General features: G+C 49.1%; 1 protein-coding gene and 1 long non-coding RNA gene across 3 annotated transcripts; one reads left to right on the top strand and one right to left on the bottom strand.

The window, feature by feature from the left end:
• The first annotated feature begins 565 nt into the window (after window positions 1–565).
• On the top strand, window positions 566–12,192 carry DYRK3 (dual specificity tyrosine phosphorylation regulated kinase 3). Of its 2 annotated transcripts, none has more exons than XM_035561621.2 (3): window positions 566–680; window positions 1,526–1,641; window positions 5,603–12,192. In XM_035561621.2, exons 1-3 carry the CDS (start codon window positions 641–643, stop codon window positions 7,172–7,174), a joined length of 1,728 nt encoding a protein of 575 aa, XP_035417514.1. In that variant the 5' UTR covers window positions 566–640; the 3' UTR covers window positions 7,175–12,192. The 2 variants fall into 2 exon arrangements, with proteins under 2 accessions (XP_035417514.1, XP_035417515.1); XM_035561622.2 differs by having other exon boundaries at window positions 616–680; window positions 1,530–1,641; window positions 5,603–12,186.
• Window positions 12,193–21,448: 9,256 nt separating this feature from the next.
• Window positions 21,449–22,997, bottom strand: LOC118255335 (uncharacterized). The gene is made up of 2 exons (XR_004780932.2): window positions 22,678–22,997; window positions 21,449–22,368 (listed from the first exon to the last, which is right to left on the bottom strand). It is a non-coding gene; the product is annotated as an uncharacterized LOC118255335 (long non-coding RNA).
• Between the last annotated feature and the right edge of the window lie 330 nt (window positions 22,998–23,327).

Below are 23,327 nucleotides of genomic sequence, written 5' to 3'. Positions count from 1 at the left end.
AAAAAAAAAAAGCAACTTTGTGAGGGGCACTTTTTAGTGTCTGTTGTGGTGCAGGGGGCTCAGGACGGTGACCGACACCTCCACTGTGCTAGGGGAGAGCCTTTATCTCTGTGTCACAGACAGAAATCCAGCCTGCTTGCACCGCCGGTTATCTCGGGCGTCGCTTGATTACCGCAACCCCTGAGCCCACAGAAAGAAAAAAAGACAAAAACGAGGCCGGGGCGGCTGCGGGGCGTTATTTCTGCAGCCGGAGCTGCGCCGAGCCCCTCGGGGGCGGCAGAACGGGGACTCCTCGGTTGGAAGGCAGCTCCACGACTCCCTCAGGAGACAGTGCGCCGAGGCCGGGCCCTGCCCGTGAGGAAAACAGCCGCTAACGGCTGCCTGAAGGCGTGCGGAAATCTCCCTGCCGGCGGGGGGCTCCTCATCCCCGTCCCCGCCGTGAGGGGGCAGCGCCGCGCCCTGCCCGCCCCGGCCCGCCCCGGCCGCAGTGCGCAGGCGCGGCCGGGGGCTCGGTTCCCCTGGCAACGGGCGGCCCCGCCGCGGCCCGCCCGCCCCGGCCGCAGCCCGCCCGCCCCGGCAGCGCTGGGCCTGACGGCGGCGGCGGCGGGACGAGGGATGGGGGCCGCCCCCCGCCGCCACCATGCTGCTGGGCAGGAAGCCGGAGGCGCCCCTCGGGGCAGGTGAGGCGGCGGCGGGGTCCCCCCCGGGGTGTGTGTGGGGGGATTCGGCGGAACAATGCGGCCTCCGGGCTCCCCTTCTACCGAGCCCCGGTGCGCTGCCCCGCTGCCCTCACGGGGCCGGGGGAGGGAGCCGGCCCCGCTCGAGGGGCTGCTGGTGGGGCGGGGGGGCCTGGAGGCGGCGGGCGGCCTCCCCCCGGGGCCGCCTCAGCCCCCCGGGGCCGTGACCGGGAGCCCGGGCCAGGCGGCTGAATCGCGACAGGAGCGCTGACGGGATGCGGTATCGCGATAGCAGCGTGGTGCTGCTCGTGGGTCTGATGTCGGTTGCGTTAAGGGATTCGGCTTTAGGCTCTTCAATTGCGTTTGTGGGATGCTGGGCAAACCAACGCGACCCCCCCCTCACCCCCACCCCCTTTTTTTTTTGGCTTCTTGCAGCAAATCTGCTAATTCCCTCGTATCATTTTTAAGGGATAACCTACTTCAAAGGCTAAGCGTGCGCTCATTTTCTATTGTCGCTGTCAATGAGGCTACTTTGGGATTATCCTGCTTACGGAAAAAAAAGGGAGTATATTGGCTAAGGTTTCTTGAGGATGTGTTTGCAGTGCAAAAATCGACTAAAAAAGAGAAGCTCTAAATTAAAAGCGTCATAAATTAAGGTTTCCAAAGAGCTGTGTATTCTGAGGCTATATTAAAATAGAGCCCAAACATCATAGTTAAATTCTGAAGATTATTTACCAACTGAAAGAGAACTGAAGGTCTTATTAAAACATGAGGTACGCTTTTATCATTTGTCTCTGTATCAGTGTGAATCGTTGTGACTAACTGGTTTGTGTATGGCACATTTCCAGCCAGGTTTGGAGACGGATTATATGATTCCTATATGAGGATAGATCAGATCAGGTACCAAGAGTCTACAAATGAAGAACAAAGCTCCTCAGGACTTCCTTCCCTTGGAAGATCAAATGTGAGTATTTTAAAGCCTCCTGTGTGGAGGCTTGGTGTGGCATTGTAGCCGACTATAGAGAGTAAATGAGAAAAGTGGGATGTGGCAGCCTTTTAGTAGCTTATTTAGCAGTATGGCTTTTACTAAATATAAAAATGGTAGAGTATTTTGTTGAATGCAGAACTTGCTAGGCAGCATCAGTAATCCTGTATTATTATCATCAGCTCTTATTTTAATTACGAAATTTATTTTACAAAGGGTTGAAGTGTTCTGCTGTGCCACCTGGTATGCTGATAAGTATGTAAATCTACACCTTTTGCTTCAACTCTTGCACATTTCCATTTCAGTTTCACTTATGAAAATTTCAGGACTTCAGTGTGGGTTTGTGTGTCTTCCAAACTCCTTACAAAAGTATTTTTCTTCTCTGAAAACTTTGGCATTATCTTCCACTTTATTAGCTAGCAAAATAGGTCTTTGTGGACTGAAGGTGTAAACGCGTTTCTCTATAGGAGCTGTGTTTCCTAAACAGGTATGGAGTTATTGGATCTTTTCTTAAGCTGTTTCAACTGAGCAGTAGTAGTCGTGTTCAGCTGTACAGAGATCCGACCTTTATACGTGTCACAAACGTGTTTTGGCTGTTGTTGAATTCTGGCAGAAGTGAAGGAGCTTGTGCTTAGAAAAAAAAACACAACCCTCTAGAAAGTGAAAACAGACATTTCACCAAATAAGATGCATTTGAAAATCATCACTTTGTGTAAACTTATTGTAACAGACATTAGTAATTAATTTGGTCTGTGCCATTCACTGAGCAAATTCCGTAGTGCCGGTCTGTGTTTCCTCTTTTAGCAATACTGAGGGAGAGCAGAAGAAACGTACGGGTTTCAGGAGTAGTGGATTGTTTTGTGGGGGGCATGTGGGAAATCCTAAACTGTAGTGCTTAAGTCATAATTTAACTAGAATTGTTCATAACTGAACAGAAGCCAGTGTACTGGAACTGTCAGGTTAAATGCAAATATAATTGCACGACTGTTTTTTTTCCATGGTGTATCTTATCCTTCATCTATATTTTGTTCATCAAGCCTGTTAACTTTTTAAGACAAGACTAAGGATTGTAAAATGCCTAGTTTTGCTGTGATAACACGTCAAAAAATACAACCTTAGTGGCGTCTTGCAAGCAGGAACTGAGATGAAGCCTGCAGGGATTGTGATGCTCAGTTTTGATGGAAAAGTGTATGGATTTAAGTGATACGCAGTTTCTTTCTTTCCAAGATTTCTGTATTACGATTTAACGTAATGGGAGAGTTACAAACTTCTCAGATATGCAGCTGTCCATTCCTTTCATCTTAGTGATATAAGAGAACATAAATATTTCTGCTTTGAGAATAGATGGGTTCAATTCAGTTTGTGAAGATAACTGATGAGCTTTTGAAAACCCCATTGTGTAGGAACTGGGTTAACCGTTTTCGTATAAAACTTCATTTTAAGTGAGAAGGATGCGAAAATCTTTACTGTGGTGCCAGTTGTGTTGTCAGTCCAATTTCTTGGCTTCTAATAGCATATTTTATCAACAACAAAAACTGGGCGGCCTGTGATTTGTAGAAGAAAGCTGCTGAAAGAACGCTGATGTTACCCAGAAGTCATCTGACTTGGTGTAGCTCTTCTGGGTTCGAGATTGCTCTCTATTTGTGGCTCACCGTCACGTGGCAAATGATTTTGGTCGCCTCCTGAGAATGAAATTTCAGTCCTTACTGCTTATGGGTGTTGAGTCGGGTTTCAGATCCAAAGCCCCCTTCTTTAAGAAATAGTTTTAGGAGAAATGTAATTGTGAATTCCTTGTTTGCTTAGGAACTTAAAATACAAAATGTTTGCCCCAAACAACAGCGCTAGGAGAGTTGCTGTTGCTCCTGAATAGAAAGTATTTGGCTGTTACACTGTTTACTAGGCTTTGTCACGTTGCTGAAATTGATGACATTCAGACAGTTAACACCATTCTTTTTGACAACCAAATGGTGAAAGGAGTTGATGTCACAGGTTCCGTTTGTGTGGTACAGTAATGTCTTTTGAAGTCCTGGTGCTTAATTCCTTCAGGTGACTGCAGGAAGCTGCTCCGCAGGGGCCTTGCTGATCTAAACTGCTACGGGAAGGCTCTGCGCCAGGATGGCTCTCTGCAGAGGTGTTCTGGCACCTGTTCTGAAGCCACGCTGGGCAGCAGCTGCTTCTGTTGTGCACACAATTGAAACCCAAGTAGTAAGAATATGAAGCTTTGATTTCAAAGGTGAAAGTAAGACTCCTACTGTAGAAGGACAGGCTTTCTTCCCCCCTGGGTCCCCAGAAACTTCAGGAACCAAACAAGCATGAACCTTGTTCCACGCTTGTGTTCGCTGTTTGTTTGTAAACTTACTGTTTGTGTGTTGAATAGCTGGCTCCGAAAATATGCCATTCTTATCTGGGAGGTTCAGCCAGACTCCGAGAAAAAGGCGTTTATCCGAAGTTACCAGGGTTGGGCTTTGTTTTTCCACTTCAGGGTTTCTGGAAAGGCGTGTCTCTTACCGTACGCTGTGGTTTGGGGTTGATAGGACTCTGAGTGGTGGAACTTAGTAGGATAGATCTGATGGCATAGCCACCACTGAGCTAGAACTGACTTCTGTAGGAAATGCCCATTTTTTGGGCTCATGAGCAAAAGCCAACTCTTCAAGGCAGCACTAACAAATAGACTCTTAAGAGACATGTAGCTGGTTTTGGCAGGAGCATTCGCTTCCCTTATTTACGGACTGTGCTGAGATGTTAGATTTTATGTAACTAAAAAGGAATTTGGTTTTATGGCTGTGGATCTGCAGGTTTATTTATATTTTTGTTTGATTCCTGTGTAGCTATTTCAGTTTTCAGGGATTCGGTTTGGCATGTGTCTCAAACCTTTATTTTTAGATTAAAGGACAGAATGGAAAACAGATGTTGTTACACTAGTCACAGCTTCTTCCTTGTTGCATAGGATGAAACAACACCTCTTTGCTGCCTGTCAGCAAGGAGCATCAGTGGGTAGAAAAGGGGAATAACTGCTGTGCAAATAAGGGACTGAACTCCAGGGAGCTCAGCGTTTACTAGTTTGTAAAAATGACAAGCTTGAAACATTTCACGATGCTTTTCTCACATTTATGTGCTATTTCCAATGCATTCATTTCAGATGTAAATATTTTAACGTGACAGTGTGTGGCAGTGGTTACACACTACTGACAAAGATGTTGGAGTAAAAGATATTCGTGATTATTGAGGGCTTCCAAGTCTGTTTTGTAGTAATTATTCAGCTATCGTGATTCCAAAGGGAGTGTGGATGTGGTGTGTTTTTCCTCTTTAAAAAAGAGGGAAGAAAAAAAAGCCACTACCAAATGTTTAAAAATACATAAATTTCATTTCTATCTAATTTATGTGTTTTATCTTGTCCTGCTGTCATCCTTTTGCTCCGTGTTCAGCTTGGTTACTCCAGCCTTATGTCACTTGCTGTCATGTCTTTGTCTTCCGCTGGCACGCTTGTCTTTGCAATATTCCTAACACCTCTGTGCACATTCTTGTCGTGTTGCGTGTCTCAGACAGGTGCAAATTGCATCTGTTGTCGGTTGTGTTTGCTGCACCCACGTTTAAAGCTAAACATAGCCGTTCCCCCAGCTGTTTGCTGACTACGTGCATACTAGTAGGGGTAGGTACTGTGTCCTTGTTGGAGTGTTTGACGCTCTGGGGTTCGCCCTGTATGGACTTAAAAATACACCGTGTTTGTGCACGTGCTTGTTTCAGCAAGTTGCATTTTGGGCTCCCTTCTATAACTATGCCTGTAGCTTGAGTTAGCTTAGGTAATCCATTGAGCTCTTTATATTTATATCTAATGGAAATGCAAAACATGCTGATGTTTCTGTTTTTATTTATGATGTTGATTTCTTTCTTAGCCCATGCTTTAAAACATAAAGCTTATTTTTTGTTTTTCCACCTGTAGGTTTGTAGCAACAAACTTGCAATGAAGGATCACCCTCTGACTGGAAGTCAGGTCAAAGTGGAGCAATTATTCGAGGACTCTGGTAACAGAAGGAGTAGTGCTCTTCAGTCTGCAGGAATTACTGGTTCAGAAAGATCTCTTCCTTCCCTGGCAAAAGATAAGAGTATAGAGAGCTTAAGCACTTCTAAAGGTGGTGTTAGTTCCTCAAAAGCACACAAAGCCATTTCCCAAGCTCCAGAGCAAGCTGTCAAACAGTACAAACATCAATTATCTGCTTATGAGCAACAAGAGATATTCAATTTTTCCGAAATTTACTTTGTGGGTCCAGCTGCGAAAAAGAGGCAAGGAGTAATTGGTGGTCCCAACAATGGAGGCTACGACGATGACCAAGGCAGCTACATTCACGTGCCCCACGACCATCTTGCTTACAGGTATGAAGTGCTCAAAATCATTGGCAAGGGCAGTTTTGGACAAGTTGCTAAAGTCTACGATCACAAACTCCACCAACACTTAGCCTTAAAGATGGTTCGCAATGAGAAGAGATTCCATCGCCAAGCAGCGGAAGAAATCCGGATTCTGGAGCACCTGAAGAAGCAGGATAAAACTGGCAGCATGAATGTTATTCACATGCTGGAGAGCTTCACCTTTCGGAACCACATCTGTATGACTTTTGAACTCTTGAGTATGAACCTGTATGAGCTGATTAAAAGAAATAAGTTTCAGGGCTTCAGCATCCAGCTGGTACGCAAGTTTGCTCACTCGATACTGCAGTGCTTGGATGCTCTTTATAGGAACAAAATCATACACTGTGACTTGAAGCCAGAAAATATCCTCCTAAAACAGCAAGGGAGGAGCGGAATCAAGGTCATAGATTTTGGGTCCAGCTGTTTTGAGCACCAAAGAGTCTACACGTACATTCAGTCTCGATTTTATCGAGCACCAGAGGTAATCCTAGGAAGCCGCTATGGGATGCCCATAGATATGTGGAGTTTTGGCTGTATTCTGGTGGAGTTATTGACTGGATACCCTCTTTTTCCTGGAGAGGACGAGGGAGACCAACTGGCTTGTATGATGGAACTTCTGGGAATGCCACCTCAGAAGCTTTTGGATCAGTCCAAGCGAGCCAAGAACTTCATCAACTCCAAGGGTCACCCTCGCTACTGCACTGTAACTACACATGCAGACGGAAGAGTGACCCTTAACGGGAGTCGATCGCGCAGGGGTAAAATACGAGGTGCTCCAGGGAACAAGGACTGGGTGACAGCACTGAAAGGCTGCGACGATCCCTTGTTCATAGAGTTCTTGAAAGAATGTCTCAGCTGGGACCCTTCGGCACGCATGACTCCAAGTCAGGCTCTAAGGCACCCGTGGATTTGTAAACGAACGCCCAAACCGCCCAGCACTGACAAAACCTCCAGTAAACGGATATCGAGCTACACAAGTTCTTTCACGGGAATTGGTTCCAAGTTGCCTCCTGTAGTTGGGGTAGCGAACAAGCTGAGGGCGAATTTAACGTCCGACTCCAGTGGCAGTATACCTCTATGTACTGTGCTGCCAAAGCTGGTCAGCTAATAGCGGGCTCTGTATCTCGGGAATACATACCTTGTATTTTAATCGTTTGTTAATAACGCGTAAGGAAGTTAAATGCAGAGGTTTTTAACGGATTTACTTTTTATTAGAGGATGAATCCTGAATATAAAAAGTTTAGTCAAAATGTAAACTTTTAAAGGGCTAACTTTTATCAAATTGTTTCTCTCACAACATGGTGCATATAACGCTCTGGATAGGTCAGCTCCTCTGCTGAGTAAAATGAGTTTGACGGATGTGCTATTTAATAATGCTGTTTTAGAAATCAAACTTTCTTATCAAGGCGGTTTAGAAGATTATTTTGCTTAAGACAGCAAGGGAAAATAATTTAAAATGCATATTTTCAGTTAATCCCCAAATTAACTATTTTTATTTGGGGGAATGTTTTTACATCTGTTGTCAAAAGCACAAGTGCATTAATGTAATGCGTTAAGAACTTGCTTGCAAATGGCTAACTTATGTTTGAAGAATTTGATTTCTCTGTGCTGCTTTTCCCCTATCTATTCTGACTGAGATTTTTAAAAATACCATGGATATAGACATCAAAAGAGTTTGGTGTTGAAATTTTGTAGTCTGATTTTTAATTTTTTTTTTTCAGAAGAGCTTGGAAATGGCACAGAGCACGGGATATGTCTAAATAAAACTAATTCCTGTGCACTTGCTATCTCCCTTAAAAACATATGGAAAGCTGATAAGGAAATTCAAGTTCAAACTGGTCCATCACAAGTGTGGACCAGTTTGTTCAGGCCTAACGAATCAATTATATGTTTTTTGGAGCTCAGATTTAAAAAATCAGTTCTGCCAGGTGTGTGTGTGTGTGGATTTTGTGTGCGTGTGTTGTTTTTTTTTTTCTGTGTTGTTTCCAAAACAAAGAATGTTGAACTTAAGGAACCATCGAATCTGGGGTCTGTTTTACACAGTTGAGATTCTGATCATTTAAAAAATGTCTTTGTTGTGTAGAGTGAATTCCATTGCATTAGGTGGAGCTCTTTTAATAAAAAAGCAAAGATGCCGCCCTGGTCAGATAAGGAAAAGATTTGAAGGCCCAGGACTATAACCAGAAAACGTGTGGGACAGGCCTAAGTGGAAGAGTGCTCTGAGATCTCAGCATAACCTATAAAATATCAGGAACAACTGATAAGGTGCAAAAGTTGGTGGATCCAAATCAAAGTACATCATGGGATGAATTGTTTTATTTCTAATCGTATTCCTTCAGGTCTTTGAGAGATGTTTCTGCATGCTCGAGATGTATGAGCTTATATTTCCTTTATCTTCCAAGAACACGAAATGGTGGTGTGACCTGTAATGACAACAGCACAACTTGTTCTGGTTGTTAGTACTTGGAGCCATATGGCCTGAGTCCATTTACAAAAGCATCTGATCTCTTGCCAGGTGCCTGAACACAATTTTAAATACAATTTAGAGCTCTTATGAAGAGAGGTTTTTAAATTTAATGAGTTTCTCCGTAGCAGGTTTCTGATGTTAAAACAAGGAGACTCTCATTATATAAACAAAGGAATTATCGGGGTGATTTTTAAGATAAGGTGACCACATGTTCAATACGAGACCCTTCTTCTGAGAAGATGGGGCTGCATTTTCTGCTCTGCTCTGTTTTAATTACAGCACTGGGAAAATGCTGGATGGAGGCTTTTGTGAAAAAGCCAAAAGACAGACCCAGAGCTCCAAACTGTCCCGGACTGCTGCTTAAACTGAGTTTCTCACGCATTTAGTTTTCCCGAGTTCTTTTGTTTTGTGAGTATGAATGCAATAAGCTTAGTAATAATATGAAAATAACATAGTCTAGCCTTTATCTGTGCAGCTACAAGTAATACCAGTGTGTATGCTATGCTCATGGCTCACTTCATAATAATGCAGGACTGGTATTTTTCATTTGGCTCAGCTGAGTGAAGTTTTATTTGAATGGAGAATCAGGAAAACAGGGAGGGAAGTGGCAGACTAGATCACCAATTTTAGCAGAATCTCTAAAAATGGGGCAGGTTTTTTCAAAGCCAGAAATATTATTCTTCCTTCTCTGCCCTTTCTTATAGGCATTTTTTAACTTTTTTTTTTTTTCTAATGTACCTGGGGAGTGAGGAGCAATAACTTCGTAAGAAAGAAGGGTAGAAAGAGAGCACTTTATATAGAAAAACTATGAGGTGATGGTAGTGTTTGGAACCTGGAGGAAGGCGGGAGAGCGTTCGTGTGCTAGGAGCTGTGCAAAGAGAAGGCAAAATAGCCCTTCTCCAGAAATAGCAGGTAGTGTCTTGGTTCTAGGGCATTTTCATCTCTAAAATGCCAGATGTAGAATGATTAGATCTGGTTACCATGAGGTAACTTCCAATGTCACAGCCCCTAGTATACGTACAGTGCTCTCACTTAAGGCTTGTGCTGTGAAACTACAAATATAATAATTATTTGGCAGGAATATGGCTTGTTTTACCTAAACAATGTGTTCACCTTGACCTGATCAAACAAGGTGCTCTTTGAGTTGTGTATGTTTAAGAATCAGTCTTACTTACCTGGGACTGTTCCTATAGTTTAAAATCAGGTACTTAGCTAACTGTCTTGCTAGTCTGAGGCTCTTGCCTGCACAGCCCTAGTAGATGAGAAGCAACAAGAAGCAACTTCAGAAGATTTTTGCTGTATTGAGAAGTGGTTTCTTCATCACCCAGGGAATACAGCTAAGGATATTTTTGAGCTTGTTTCCATTTACTAAGCCCCCATTTTCTTTATAAAATACTTGATTTCGAAGAAGCGTGACACACTATTCCCAAAGTGGGAGGGCCCTTCAAGTTAGCTAACAGATTTTGTGTCTGGGAGAGAGCTGAGTTGTCATCCTCCTAAACACATCACCTGGTGAGTTAGCACAGGAGGTGCACGCAGCCACGGGGCCGGAACAGAGGCTGTGCTGCTCAACAGCGGCAGCTGTAAATTGCAGATGCACTCGCAGTGGCTGTCTTCACTGAGATACAGTCAAGTCTCAAATTCACACTGATTTCACAAATTCTCACGAATTTTTGGAAAGCTGAACACTAATGAGGTCTGAAATCGCAAGAAGTTCATCACTTTAATCGTTTGCGATACTTGTTAGGATGTTGAATTAATATAATACGAAACTTGTCTAAACAGAATAACAGAACAGCGTTGATTTCTGAGGTACCTCTTTGTTTTGCAAGGTTGTTAATCTGCCAGCACTAGTGAGGTTCCACTGGAACCTCAATCATGCTCTTCTAGAAAGTTAGCACAAAACAAATGCAATTTACTTGAGTTTATAACAGACATCACATTTCTAAGAATTTTAATGAAGTCACACAAACTTGTTTTGAAATGCTCCTTATAATGTTTCCTCTGTTTGACTGCACATATCGTTAGTCTCTGTGTTGTAAATAACATGCTCTGTTTATTGTTTGCATTTTAGCTGTTTGTTTTAGCAATATTTTATATAAACAAGTGACAAGGCATGAGCATCGCATCCGACAGATACACGTTGCTTTTACACTGGGGTCCAAATATCTTACGACTGTCCTAGTTGCAAGGAGAAACTTTGTTTTCGTGTGAACTCAGCGGGACAGTAACGTATTCACTGTGGAACATGGTACTACAAACACACCAAACCGGGCTGCATTCAGTTCTGCACAGGTCTGATCATACTGATGGGAGCTTGTTTCACACCAGGGATCTGAGTACGGAGGTTGTCTGCGTACAACAGGTACTCTTTGCCAGAGGTTTTTATCCATCCTACCCAGTTTGAATGGGGTTTCTAGTTCAGAACAAGCTAATCCAAACGTTTTAAGGCAGATTTTATGGGTATGTTACGCAGTCTGAGCTTGTTTACAGTAGTTGTGACCTGTGAGGACTTCCATGCAGTTGGAAGCTTTTAAAGGTAGGAATTTATTAATAGAGGTTCTTTGCAATGGTCATCCTCTTCGAAACTACCTCTGAAATAAACCTAGGGTCCTTTTTAAAGGGGTATTCACTGCAGGCTACAGCCCTCTCTTTCTTTTTTTAATACTGATAGCTGTTTTGGCTGCCAAACATATACATGATGATCTCAGCAATGTCTTACTAATCCTCGCCACACAAGGAAAAGGCTGATTCTGCACCCAGAGATCTGTGCTGAAATGATTGATACAAATCCCCTGCCTGCCAAAGTTTAATACTGTTGTGGAAGGGAACAGCCAAAATAACATGGGAAGGTCTGCAGTACTTCTGTGCAGTACCCAGCTGAGATTCAAAACAAACCACATTGAAAAAACTTTTCCTTAATAGAAAAACTTGCAACTTTTTCATGCCTTGAGCACTCGGAGTTGTGGGTACCCAGCAGTTTTGAAAACTGGACGTCGTGGTTTTATATGGAGAGTATAACAAAGATACCACTTCTTCTTTTTTTTTTTTTTTTTATTAATTTGATACGGGTTTGGGGAAATGTATACACTTCATCCTTCACATAAAAGAGCCCTTGAGTGTTCTAAAACTCCACTAATAGCTTTTTAACTCCCACTGTCACTTGTAAAACCCTTGGGGTGTCAGAGCAGTCTTGCATAGGTGAACATCGTCGCTGCCTTCAGAGGGTGCAGTGACTTAATCCAAACACAGTTCTTGCAGACTGGCTAACGAGGTCGGTAAGTCTGTGTCACTAAGAGAATAACCCGTGTTCCCTATACATAGTACTGTGCCTTATTATTTTACCAGCCTACATCTGTCTTGGTGCAATCAAATGACTATTCAGGGTTTCTTAAACATTGCAGATGTTCACACTCAATGTCAATACATCTAAAGAATTTACAGGTTAGCCTTTTTATTATAAATATTGTGAAGAGATGTAATAAGGTGGAAATGTAGAAAACACTTAAGGTGCATGTGAATATAACTCTCTCTGTGAAGGAACACTTTTGAAATAAGTCAGTCTCAAACTGTGTATCTAAATGTAATGGACAGATATTTCCTAAAGTTGTACTTTGGTTCATTTTTAAAAGAAAATAAATACATAATTTTCTTCAGCAACAGACTGTGCAAATTCCTGAAAGACATACTTGGTTTAATATATATGTAATATATGTATATATATTATTATTTCCAGGTGGTGTGACTTACTTTGTATTGCCAGATACTAACTTCTGTGGCATCTAGAGATCAGTAGAAAATTTTCAGACCGCGCGAGCAGATGATTTCAGCGTGCCAGTGCTAAATGTGATGAACGCTCTGATCTGACAGACGTTCTTCCCATTAACAAGGCCATAATTAGAACTTACCAAAGTTTTGCCATAGCATTCTCTGGTTGTCACTTTCTTATTTAGTCCACTGCAGAGCTTTTTAAAGCTCAGAATCCTGCTTATCCCTAGGCTGCAAGGAGAAATCCAGTAATAGCCACTTAAGGAAGATTTGCTTTTATTAGAAACCTATAAATGGGTAACTTACAGTACACAAGTGGATATTGGAATAGTTTGAAGATGAAATCATCCCGCAATAAAAAGGTCTCTAGCTACGACCTATACAATTAAATGATGCAAGTTACATGCAGAAAGTTTGCAGACAACAGAGTGAATTTTTTCCTTATTTGTTTTAATGTGGGTGAACGTCAGATGTTTGATTAAAAAATAAAATAAAATTACAGCCCGAAAACAGTAACAGAATATGTACATACAGGCATTTCAGTGATCTTTGATTTTCTTTTATTTATGTTTGTAGTATGCATTTACATATGCGTAGCCTGTAGGCACAGTTGCTTCTCAGTCTGCTGCGATTACTGATTTTCATGGCTCAGCCTCTCTGTTAGGATTTTGTGGCATTTTCTCAGGCACAGCACCCCGTATAAAAAAGCAGGCTTATCTTGCCACGCCGCAGGGCAGAACGATAAGGTGCTGTGCTTCACAGCTTCTGCCGTTTGGAGTTACACAGTGTGCTGTGCACTACCTGGGAACTGGGGAATTGAGTACTAAGGCTGTGTTCAGGTAATTCATTCTGCCTGTCTACGTTATGCTGAGGAACGCTGGTATAAAATCAGCACCCTTGTACAATTCAATCATTAATTAATTGGTTTCTTAAAGGAAAAATTAACCAGGAGATTCTCGAATCGTTTTGACAGGCAGAAGAGGAGATTTACTCGCATTTCACCCTATTCCCTTTGGGTCACTGGCCCTAACTCTCCTTCCCCTTACAAAGTGAGGGGGCAACGTAGTCCTGCACGGCCGAGGCATTCGGCACAACTTCCTTTAGAAGCAGCTGCAGCAGCCTAGCAAGTGAGTTGTTTATTTTTAAAACTCATGTTTTAAAAATACAAGCTGAGGGGTTTTGTTTGTTTGTTTTTTTAAGCCACCCAACAAATTTATGCTTGTAAGCCAGAACTGTTCGGTGGCAGTAAGCGGCTACCCTGGAGCTGCAGATCTGGGAGCTCCGCTTGACACCTTTCAAAGGGACCTGCAGCTTCTGCAAAGTGCCAAGAAGTTCCTAGGGAGAAAAAAAAAAAAAAAGCCATTCTAAATGGCCTCAAAATTACAAAGAGTCTGGATATGGCTTCTGGTGACAGTAATAGCAAGAATTGCGGATGATACCTGGACTCACGGTGTACGGGATGCTGCCTCGCCTCCTTCCAGAGGAGCGCTCTGCTCGTACCATGGGTGCAGAGGGGGTACGAGGTGTCAGGGGCTGTTACACCCCATCTGCCAACAGCTCTAATTCTCACTAAGCTGGAACCAAGGGGAAGGCTACTTGTGAGCCATCCCTGGATGAGGCAAGGCTGCTGCGTCTTCAGTTACCAAGAGCCTGCAATGCTCAAGCTCCTCGGGCTGTCCTGGGCTGCATCTCCTGCCGCACTGGCGGTGATGAGCTGCCTGGCAGCCCCTTGGTAGCCCCACACTGAGCTCTCAGCTGGTGCAGGTGGTACCAGTGAAAGCAGCAGCACCACCAGCCTGCAGCTGGAGCCTCCCAGAGCTCTGGGATGGTTCTCAACTCTCACATACAGACGGTGCTTGCAGGAGGGGTTCGCCTGTGACTCAGGATGGTGTGGACTGCAGAGGTGAATCTTGCCCATAATTAGGTTTTCTTTAAGCATCAGCTAATAAGCTAGTGCTAGTCTTCGTATGATTCATCTAATCCTTTTTAGAAACGAAGCCCTTTGCAGCACAGGAGATGAATGAATGGTAGGCAGCGCCGGGTTTGTTTTCTTTCCCCTTGTCAGATCAGCCTGAAGCGCTTTACAAACACTTCAGGACAGCCACATGCGCAGACGCTCAGAGCTGCCTTTCCCTCCGAAGATTGTTTTCTTGTCCTCACATGCATGTGCCTTCTTTGAACAAAGCGTGCTTGACGTATATGAGCTGTTTTCCTGCAGTGCCACCCCCGTCTCCCCCCGGTGTTTGTGCAGACCCAAAGGACGAGCGGGGCTGGACTCGGCAGGCGGCTGCAGCCAGCAGGCACCCGCGGAGGCTGAACTTATAAGGAGCTGAAGGAGGGCTCGGGATCTGGCGCTCAGCCTCGGTGTGGGATTGCAGGGAGATGGGGTCATCGGCACGAGCCCACGGCCGAATTTCCTCTGGCAACGTGGGTTTAAGTGAGCTGCCCCTTACGTGTGCTTCAGTTTGCTTGCTTTGTCTGGAGGGCTGAAATGCTTGCCTGAATTAAGCCCGGCCATTCTTAACTGCTGAGAATAGCTTTCTAAAGATGACCGAGAGTCAGCCCCAGCCTTCTGCCGAAGTGTGGAGCCTTGTAAGGGTTTGTGCTCCTCTCGCGAGCCTGGAAACTGGCATCAGGCTCTGCAGGTGGAGGAGAGGAGCCTTGGGGAGAATTGGTTTTCTGGGCAAGGGGGTTATAGGTAGGAAGACAGAGACCATGGCTGTTATAATTGTGTAATTAAGCATAGCAGAAAAGGGACTGAAAGAAAAATGAAATAACGCTCTGAGGTGATGCAGAGCAGAGCGTGCCACCCGGCTGGCAGCCGACGAGGTGGGGAAAGCAGCTCTGGCAGGGCAGGACTCAGAAAAAAAACAGAATTTCTGCCCTGCCGTGCTCAGCAGGGCAGCTCCCGCTGGTCACCCTGGCACAGGTGAAGGATGAGAAAGAAGGGAATAAATACTTCACTCAGTGCTTCTGTGGATCTGACAGGTGATGCCAGAGGTCACCCATGTCCAACACGGCCCCGGCCGTGCACGGTGACAATTTCTGCTGTTCGGCCGCGGCCACGATGCCGGGTGAGAGCAGCGCCGAGCTCGGTAGCGATACGAGCTGCCAGCATCCCCAGCAGGTGTTGGTGATGGATGGCAGAAATGAAATGATATTGGAAGTCTGGGCAGCCAGCTGTACAGTCATCACCTAGGAAAGGTCATGCGAGTAATTTACACCAGAGGTTCCTGCTCTCAAATCTAAGCACTAAATAAATGTGTTAGCGACCAGGGATGGATTTAAAAAAAAATGTTGTTTTTTTTTTTGGTATGAGCATGGATCTCTGAGACATAAGCTGTATATCCCCTGTATATCCCCCTCACAATTCCCTTCATTGCTGCTGCCCCGTGCAGAGCTCAGTGCTTAGCCAGCCGTTGGCACCGTTTGGTCTCGGTGCTGCCAGCTCCTCCCTGCTACAGGGCAGAACTGGGCTGGGGGCAGCCGCTGGGTCCAGACACCAAGGGAACCCTCCCAGAGCTGTACGTGCCCCAAGAAGCATGCTGCCAGCCTTTTCCTCCAAGCCCACAGGATTTAGGTGCTTAATTTCTCCTTTAGGGGCAGATAAGCATGGAAACAAGTGGGGCTGTTCAGTTTCTGCCCCTTTGCAGAGTGACTTCCCCACAGCGCTGCACGGCCCCGGGAGCGAGTGGCGGCTATTTCAGGCCCCATCTGACACTCACACCCCTGCCATCTTCAGAAGTGCCCCTTAACTCGTCCCCACGGGACACGGGGGGGACTGGGCTGGGTGCACTGGGAGGACTGGGCTGTGCTGGCTGCTCCCTGCCCTCCTGGGACAGGCTGCCGAGGGCGGGCGTGTGTTTGGGGTGAGCGGGGGGAAGCCCCCGGTTATTTTGGGAGGTGCAGGAGGGGGCCAAAGGGCCCGGCTTTCATTTTCCAGCCAGCTGGTGCTGATTCAGGCTGGTTCTGCAGTGACAATTGGTGGGGCTGAGCCACTGAGGGCCTGGTGACAGATTCCTGCTGCCGCTCTGTGTGCAGTTTTGCCTCCCTTGTCTTATTTCTCGCTGCGTGAGACCCTGGCAGCGCTTTGGAGAGAAGCAACAAGGTGGCAAGTGGGTAAAAAAGAGGCAAGACCTCCCCATCAGCTCTTCTCCTTTTCTTTCCCAGGCTGGTGGGATCACATGCTTTGCCGTAACTATTTCCAGACCTCTCTTTAGCACTTGCAGGACTAAGCATGACCCTTCGACACATCCCCGTGTGATGGAAAATGCACCGGAACGACACAAACTTTATAAATAGTCTTCGATGATTCATTTTTTTTTCCTATTAGACAACAGCCCGAGCACCGTGCATCCTTCCCACAGTCAGTCAGCCCTTGCAGCCTCTACCAAAAGCTTTCTCAGGCCCTGGTCTCGCTCTGGGAACAGGCAGTGTTGCAGGGAGCTGGCATGAGCTCCCCAGGCGCCACGAGTGGAGCTCTGGATGGGCCCAACTGCAGGCGGGCTCCCCCCTTAATGTCCCCACGTCCTGGATCTCGATAGCAGAGCTCTTCCCCCGTGGCAGTGCTGAGGGATCGAGCGCTAGGAAATATAGGCGCCATCTGAACCGCAGGACACAGCCCGCTTCGAGCCTGCACCTGCCTCCTGCCAGCTCCGTGCTGGATCCAGCATCTCTCGGCGTACGCCAGCATCCAAAAGCTCAGCATGCAGGAGGGTGCTGCTCATGTTGCTGCCCCGATCCCAAAAGCTGCTGGGGCTGAGCAGTCCCAGGCCCACGTGAGAGCATCCCTGCTGCCACCAGCAGCACGGCGGGACCGCACGGGGCGAGCAAGATCTCCATAGTGCAAACAAATCTAAACCACCCAAATAAATAAACAGTCCTGGCCCCCAGAAATAAATAAATAAAATGGGATAGATAGACCTCACCTAGCTGCTGTTGCTATTTTTTCAGTTGCTACATAAACAGTTTTATTTCTGGCTCACGCCGCGTGCCAGGTCACAGCCCACTGCAATGCAATCCCTGTTATTGCTTTAAGCACGCCGGGGCGGATACGGCAGTTTCGGAGCAAAGGCCTTCCAGCACGGCCCCGCAGCAGCTGCTCGGCCTGACCCCGGCACTTTTAGCCCGTTGCTCAGTGCCCTGAGTGTTTTTCCACCGAGCACAGCAACACCGATAAAGCCCCGTCAGCACCCCGCTGCCGCCGGCACCCGCGGCCGAGCCCATGGGTGCCAACCCTCAGCCTAACGAGCTCCCCGGCTGATTGCACCTTGTGCTGTGGCATCAGTCCTGGCCTCTCTCAGCCTCCTCTTTTTGGGTTTAGATCATGATTTTTTTTTTGTCATCTCAGGGCTGCGCTTCCCTTTCCCCGCTCCCCTTTTCCCTGCAGGCAATGCTCGTTGCTTGCACCTGGGTGCACGGGGTTCGGTGAGGCCTCGCTGCTGATTGCTGAGTTAATGACATTAATTGCCCCGGTCCTGCCTCCTAGCAGGGCTGTGCTGCTGTGGAGGGGCGAGGGCTGAGCCCTGCTCCAGGTAAGGGGCTCCCTGCAGGGGAGTGGGCGAGCACAAAGCTCCTGAATGTGGGGCATGCGATCGCCTGGCTTTGTGCGGAAACCTCTGGGTGTTTGCTGCTGCCACATCCACGGGGCATATCTAGGTTACAGCCTTCAATGTGTGGCTAAAGCTTGTTATAGCTGAGGGCTGGACTCCCCCCCACAAAGCAGCAAGCAGCAGCCAGCGCCTTCTGCAGAGCCTGAGCTGGCGTCAGGCTCCGTTTGCTGCCCAAGCCACCAGCAGAGGCTGCGTTAGAAAGCACCAAGAGCCCCAAGGACCTCATGCTCGTGCTGCAGTGACCGGGGGGCTGGAAGGCAGCTGTGGGAGCAGAAAAAGCTATAGCAGCATGGCCATCCTGCTGGCAGAGGCTGGGATTCTTTGCAGAGTCCCTTTTGGCACGCGGTGCCCGGCCTGGCACAGAAACCCTGGCGAAAATCTTCCCCCTGGGCTCCGGCGGGTCCTCCAGGGCAGCCCCGCGGCGGCATGCGGGCTGCGTGTGTCCCTCTGGATTAGGGCCAGCCCCAGGAGCTGCTTATGCTAACGGAGCTAATCTCCGTAATCTTGTCGCACAAATGCCTCCCGTCTGCTGGCAGACCGCGGGGATTTGGGTGAGGCGTGGATGCCAGCAGATGGAAGTGCAGTAGGAGGTGGCGTGTCCAGGATGCCCCATTTAAAGCAAGGCCCATTTAAAGCGCCAGCCCAGAGCCTCTAACCCTTCCTCTGTCCTCACACCCCTCCATGTCCCCATCCTTTCCCAGTTTACGCCACGTTTCATCTCTCCTGCAGGTGAATCTCCCAGCCGCGCAGTGCTGCCGTGTGCTGTGCTGGTTTGGCTGGGACAAGGCTGGGGACTGCTGATCCCTCTCCAGTTCCAGCTGATGTCCTTGTGCCAGGCGTCTGGCAATCTCCTCAGATCAGAAATGTCACCAGCTGGGCCCCCACGAGGGGTCCCTGTGCTGCACAGGAGCACGTGGGCACTTCTGACCTGAAATCTCTTACCCGCTCCAACGCCACCTCTTGCTGACCAGGGGCTGAGGCTGTCCCGGTTCATCCGAGTTGTTTCTCACTCGGAGAGAAGCCTCTGGGCACCCTATATCTGCTCCAGAGCTGCCCATTAAAATACACGCAGGTGATAAGATCAGAGACTCTTGGTCGGGTTGCTGATCTGAAGTCCTGGCCCCTCTCCGTGCTGGCGCATCTGTGCTCAGAAAAAAAATAAATAAATCTGTGTTCAGAAATATGGAGGTGAGGGCTAGACATAAAATGAGGATTGCTCCTTGCACCGAGGCTGCAGGACTGTTCTGCTGCTCAGGTGAGCCTTAGACAAGAACTAATACTTGCTTGCAAGCTCCGTGTTCCCTGGTGTGGGATCTGTGGTTTTGCTCGTCAGTTGGGCTCCATCCCTTTCAAAGCACATTATTTTTGAAGGTACGTGTTCCTGCGTTCTGAGTAGCGGTTTGTGTGACTGAGCTAAGGAAGTACATTTGGCATCATCCTGTGGGCAATGAATCAGGATACAGTTTCCAGCTGGAGGTGGAAAGTCGCTCTGTGTTGAGAAAAGCAGAGTTAAAAGGTCAGTGCGGGGCCTTTGTGCATTTTTGATGCCTGGAGGGGCCGGGGCTGCCGCGTCCCCCCCCAGCACCGTGCACACGGGCGGCAGCAGCCAGATGCCTGGGCAGGAGCCCGATCCTGGTCCCTGTCAGTCGGAGGGATGCAATCCTGAGCAGTGTTCCCTGACTTGTCTCGCAGTTACGGGCTCCGTGTGTCACCGACATCCAGCGGGAAGGGTTCGTGGAGCCGTCCCGCTGGGGTATGTGAGCAACGCCGGGGCCTGCTGGGTGCTAATCTGCCGGGGGAAGCCAAGCCCCGGAGCTGCTGGCCTCATCCCACAGCGTGCCAGGGGGCATTTCTCCCAGCCCGCAGCAGGAGGGTGCTGCCAGGGGGGAATATCCCTGGCAGGGGACCGATGCTGGCAGCCAGAAACCTCCCTCGCTGCTCCAGAGTGAGGAGAGAGGCTCTGTCTAGGTGCTGCTCTGACTTGTCTCGACAAAAGCAGATGAAGATGAAGTGGAGAAAACTTGTGGCTACTTTTTGGATCATAAATCCAGGTTATAATAGCTCCCTTCATCTACAGGATCCCACAGCGCTTTATAAATAGAGACGCGAGCCGTGCCCGAGGATCACTTCCAAGCCCTGAGCTGCTTCCCGGGGGAGCAGAGCAGCTGCTGGGGGCAGAGCCGAGGCTTTTGGCGTGGTGCAAAAGAGCCCAGGGAGCAGGGCAGGATGGTTGCGGCTGCAGCTCCTGCACCCAGCTGCTCAGCACCCAGAGCATCCCCTCACCAGCACAGGGTCCACTCCGAGCCCCCGCTGCACGCAAAACCATCCAGTGCTGCCTCCTGTGCCACTCCTCCTGCTGCTTTAACAAGGACATTAATTGCTGTAATGGGGATTAACAATATCTTTTCAATTCAATTACCCCTATCCTGGAAGCATACAGGATTATTTAAATGTATTACCATTTTTGAAGCTTTTCAGCAGCCTCATGCTCATACAAATCTACCCTTGGAGAAGGACAGGACGCATACAGCGTTAATGATCATTACCCTAATCTTCAAGGTCTATTTTTCCTGCTAACTCTGATATAATCAAATAATAATCTAGTTTATTACTAGCCAGGGAAAGCACATTAGCAGATCAGCTACTGGTGTCGCATGAATAGAGGCCGAGCCTGCTGCTGGCCGTTGCTTTTTCCCAAATGGAGATGGAAATGGAAAAATCGCTTCCCCTTCACATCCAACCAATTTTCTTGTGGCTGGGGAGTGGAGGTCACCGCTCCCCGGGTTTGTCAGACAGACACCAGGCAGGGGCTGAGCAGATCGGACTGTGGTGGCACTGCTCCTGCAAAGCTGTCTCTCTGGGCGGATAGGCTCCGTAATATGCCAGTTATCTGCCGGTTTTAAGCTTACGGTGACGTTCTGATAACCAAGTCCTTTGCTGATTGCCTCCTAGGAGGCTGTTCCATTGTTTCATCCGTCTGTTTGTTTGGTTTTAACCACAGAAATCTTGCAGCTGGAGACAGAAGAGACCAGGCAGTGCCCCAGTCCACACCTGGTGCCAGCGCGGGGTTATCCGCAGCAGCCCTGGGCACCTCAAGCGATGGACAGAGGATTGGGGAAAAAAATATAAATATCTATGTATATTTCGTATCAAAGGCTGATGTGTGCATATTTCGTATCCCGGGCGGCTCCGGGCCCGCAGGGGCCAAGCGCCCCCCCCACGCGTGGGGCTGCGCCGCCCGCCCGCGGCTCTGCGGGCTCCGGGGGCCACCTCGTGGCGACACGGCCAACAGCCGCGGGGCCCTGCCCCCCTTACTCCCTTCTTTTCTTAATTTTTGGGTTTTTAATTGTTATGGTTTAGATTTTTGTATTCTTATTTTCAATTTTCATTTTTTTATTATTTCTTTTTGCGATTTTATTATCGTATTTTTTTTTGTTGTTTCATTTATTTATTATTTTTATTTTTATTTTTATTTTGTATTTATTCTTTACTTTTATTTATTTGACGTTTCTAAACATCGCTAACACTTTTCCAATTTTTATTTTCAGGGATGGCTTCTGCGATGCACCAGGTGGATGCTGCGGGCGCAGGGAGCTGGGTGCCCTCGCTGTCCCGCGGGACGTGACGTGAGGCCCGGGCAGCCACCGCTCCCCAGCCTGTGAAGCGGGGGGAAATCACAGAAATACCCCCTCCTGCCCCAGCTCCGGGGCTGCTGTCCCGAAGTGCTGAGCCTGGGCTGAGACAGAGCTGGGAAGACCCCCCCCAAAGCCGGCAGCTTGAGGCACTGTGGGCTTGGGGCTGCTGCTATGAGGAATGCTTAAATAACTCCCCCAGCCCTCAATAACCGGGGTGGAGGACACGGGATCACATTCTGGGAGATGCTGCAAATCCCTGCACCAACCCGTGCTCCCAGGAGGAATTTCTCTTGCTGCGTACACTGCAGTGTGCTGGGAAAGGGGCGAGACCTCCCCGAGCTCGATGCCTCTTGCAGGGCAGCTCCGAGCGCAGCCAGGGCCCCAGGTCCTCAGCCAGAGCCCGGAAGGCTTCCCTCGGGAGGCAGCTGCTTGCTGAGGACTTGGTGTGGGCCTTGTGTGCCACGGGGCTGGCGTTCCTGCGGCATGCTGAAGCTCACCGACCCTTCCGTCGTTTCTCTTTTGCTGTCACCTTCCTCCAGCTGCGAGTGGAAGAGGGAAGTCCTGCGTTCGTGGCTTCTTCTGGCCTTGTGACACCAGCGAAACTGCTGACACCAGCACAGGCGGATGGGGACGGCCGTTTCTGGCTGGGACCCTCCAGCAGAACCTTCTGGGGGCTCCCAGGGCTCTGCCTGCTCCACGCTGGTGACCGTGGCAGGGCTGGGACCAGCTCGGGGCTCAGGGCCGGGCACCGCAGCCGCTGGGGCCGTGCCTCCTGGGCCTGGTTCCTCCTCCAGGGCGCATCCCCTGCTTCTGGGGGCAGCTGGGGGACAGAGGGATGGGTGTCAAAAAACAAGAGTTCTGGACTAACAGACCCAGGGTTACCGGTGACACGCAGGCCGTGCGTTTTATACCAGAAGTGAAAAATTCTGATTTCCTGTTTTGCCCCAGCTGCAGAGATGCTCATGGGACAGCTCCAGGGCCTAGAGCATGCATCCCAGCACGGATCCCCCCCCTCCCAGCCCAGTTCTGAGGCTTGCTCGTGTCTTTGCTGGGTTCTGGGCCGAGCACGGAGCTTGGGCTCAATCCGTTACCCCCAGGACGGGCTTTACCCTTTGGGGTCGGGCCTTACCCTTTGGGGTCGGGCTTCCCCCCCCTCCGCTGCCGCTCCTCGTGCTGCCGCTTTGTTCCCCCCTCCCGTTTCTCGGCGCCCCCAGACAAAGCGCTGCGGGCGGCGTCGCTCCCGGGGGAGCTCGGGTCACTCGCGGGGGGGCTCTGGGGGCTCCCGGTGCCCGCGGGGCTCGGTGCGGCGGCGTCGGGGCCCCCCTCCCGGTGCCCGCCGCCCCTCCGGGGGGGGATCCTGGCGCCAACCCCCCCCCAACCCCGCCTGGGGGGCGCCCCGGAGGGGGGCGGCGGGGCCGGGCGGCGCTCGGTGCCCCCGCCCCGCCGGGTGCTGCCCGTCCCCGCCCCGTCCCTCCCCCGACGGCCGGGGCCGGCCGCGGCGAGGCGCTGACATCAGAGCCGAGCCGAGCCGAGCCGGGAGGAGGTGGAGGAGGAGGAGGCGGAGGAGGAGGAGGAGGCGGAGGAGGAGCCGCGGCCGCACCGGAGCGCTCCCTCTTCCCGTCGCCGCGCTCGGGGCCGGGGCGCACCGGCGGGGGGCGGTGGCGGCGGCGCTTCTCCCCCCCTGCCCCCCGCTGCGAGGCCCGGAGCCCCCCCGCAGCCCGGCGGCAGCCTCCCCCGTTTCCCCCCCCCCTCTCCCCTCGACCCCCCCCCCTCCCAGCC

Source organism: Cygnus atratus, chromosome 24, assembly GCF_013377495.2.
Source record: "Cygnus atratus isolate AKBS03 ecotype Queensland, Australia chromosome 24, CAtr_DNAZoo_HiC_assembly, whole genome shotgun sequence".
NCBI lineage: Eukaryota > Metazoa > Chordata > Aves > Anseriformes > Anatidae > Cygnus > Cygnus atratus.
This window is presented reverse-complemented; position numbering and strand designations above follow the sequence as displayed.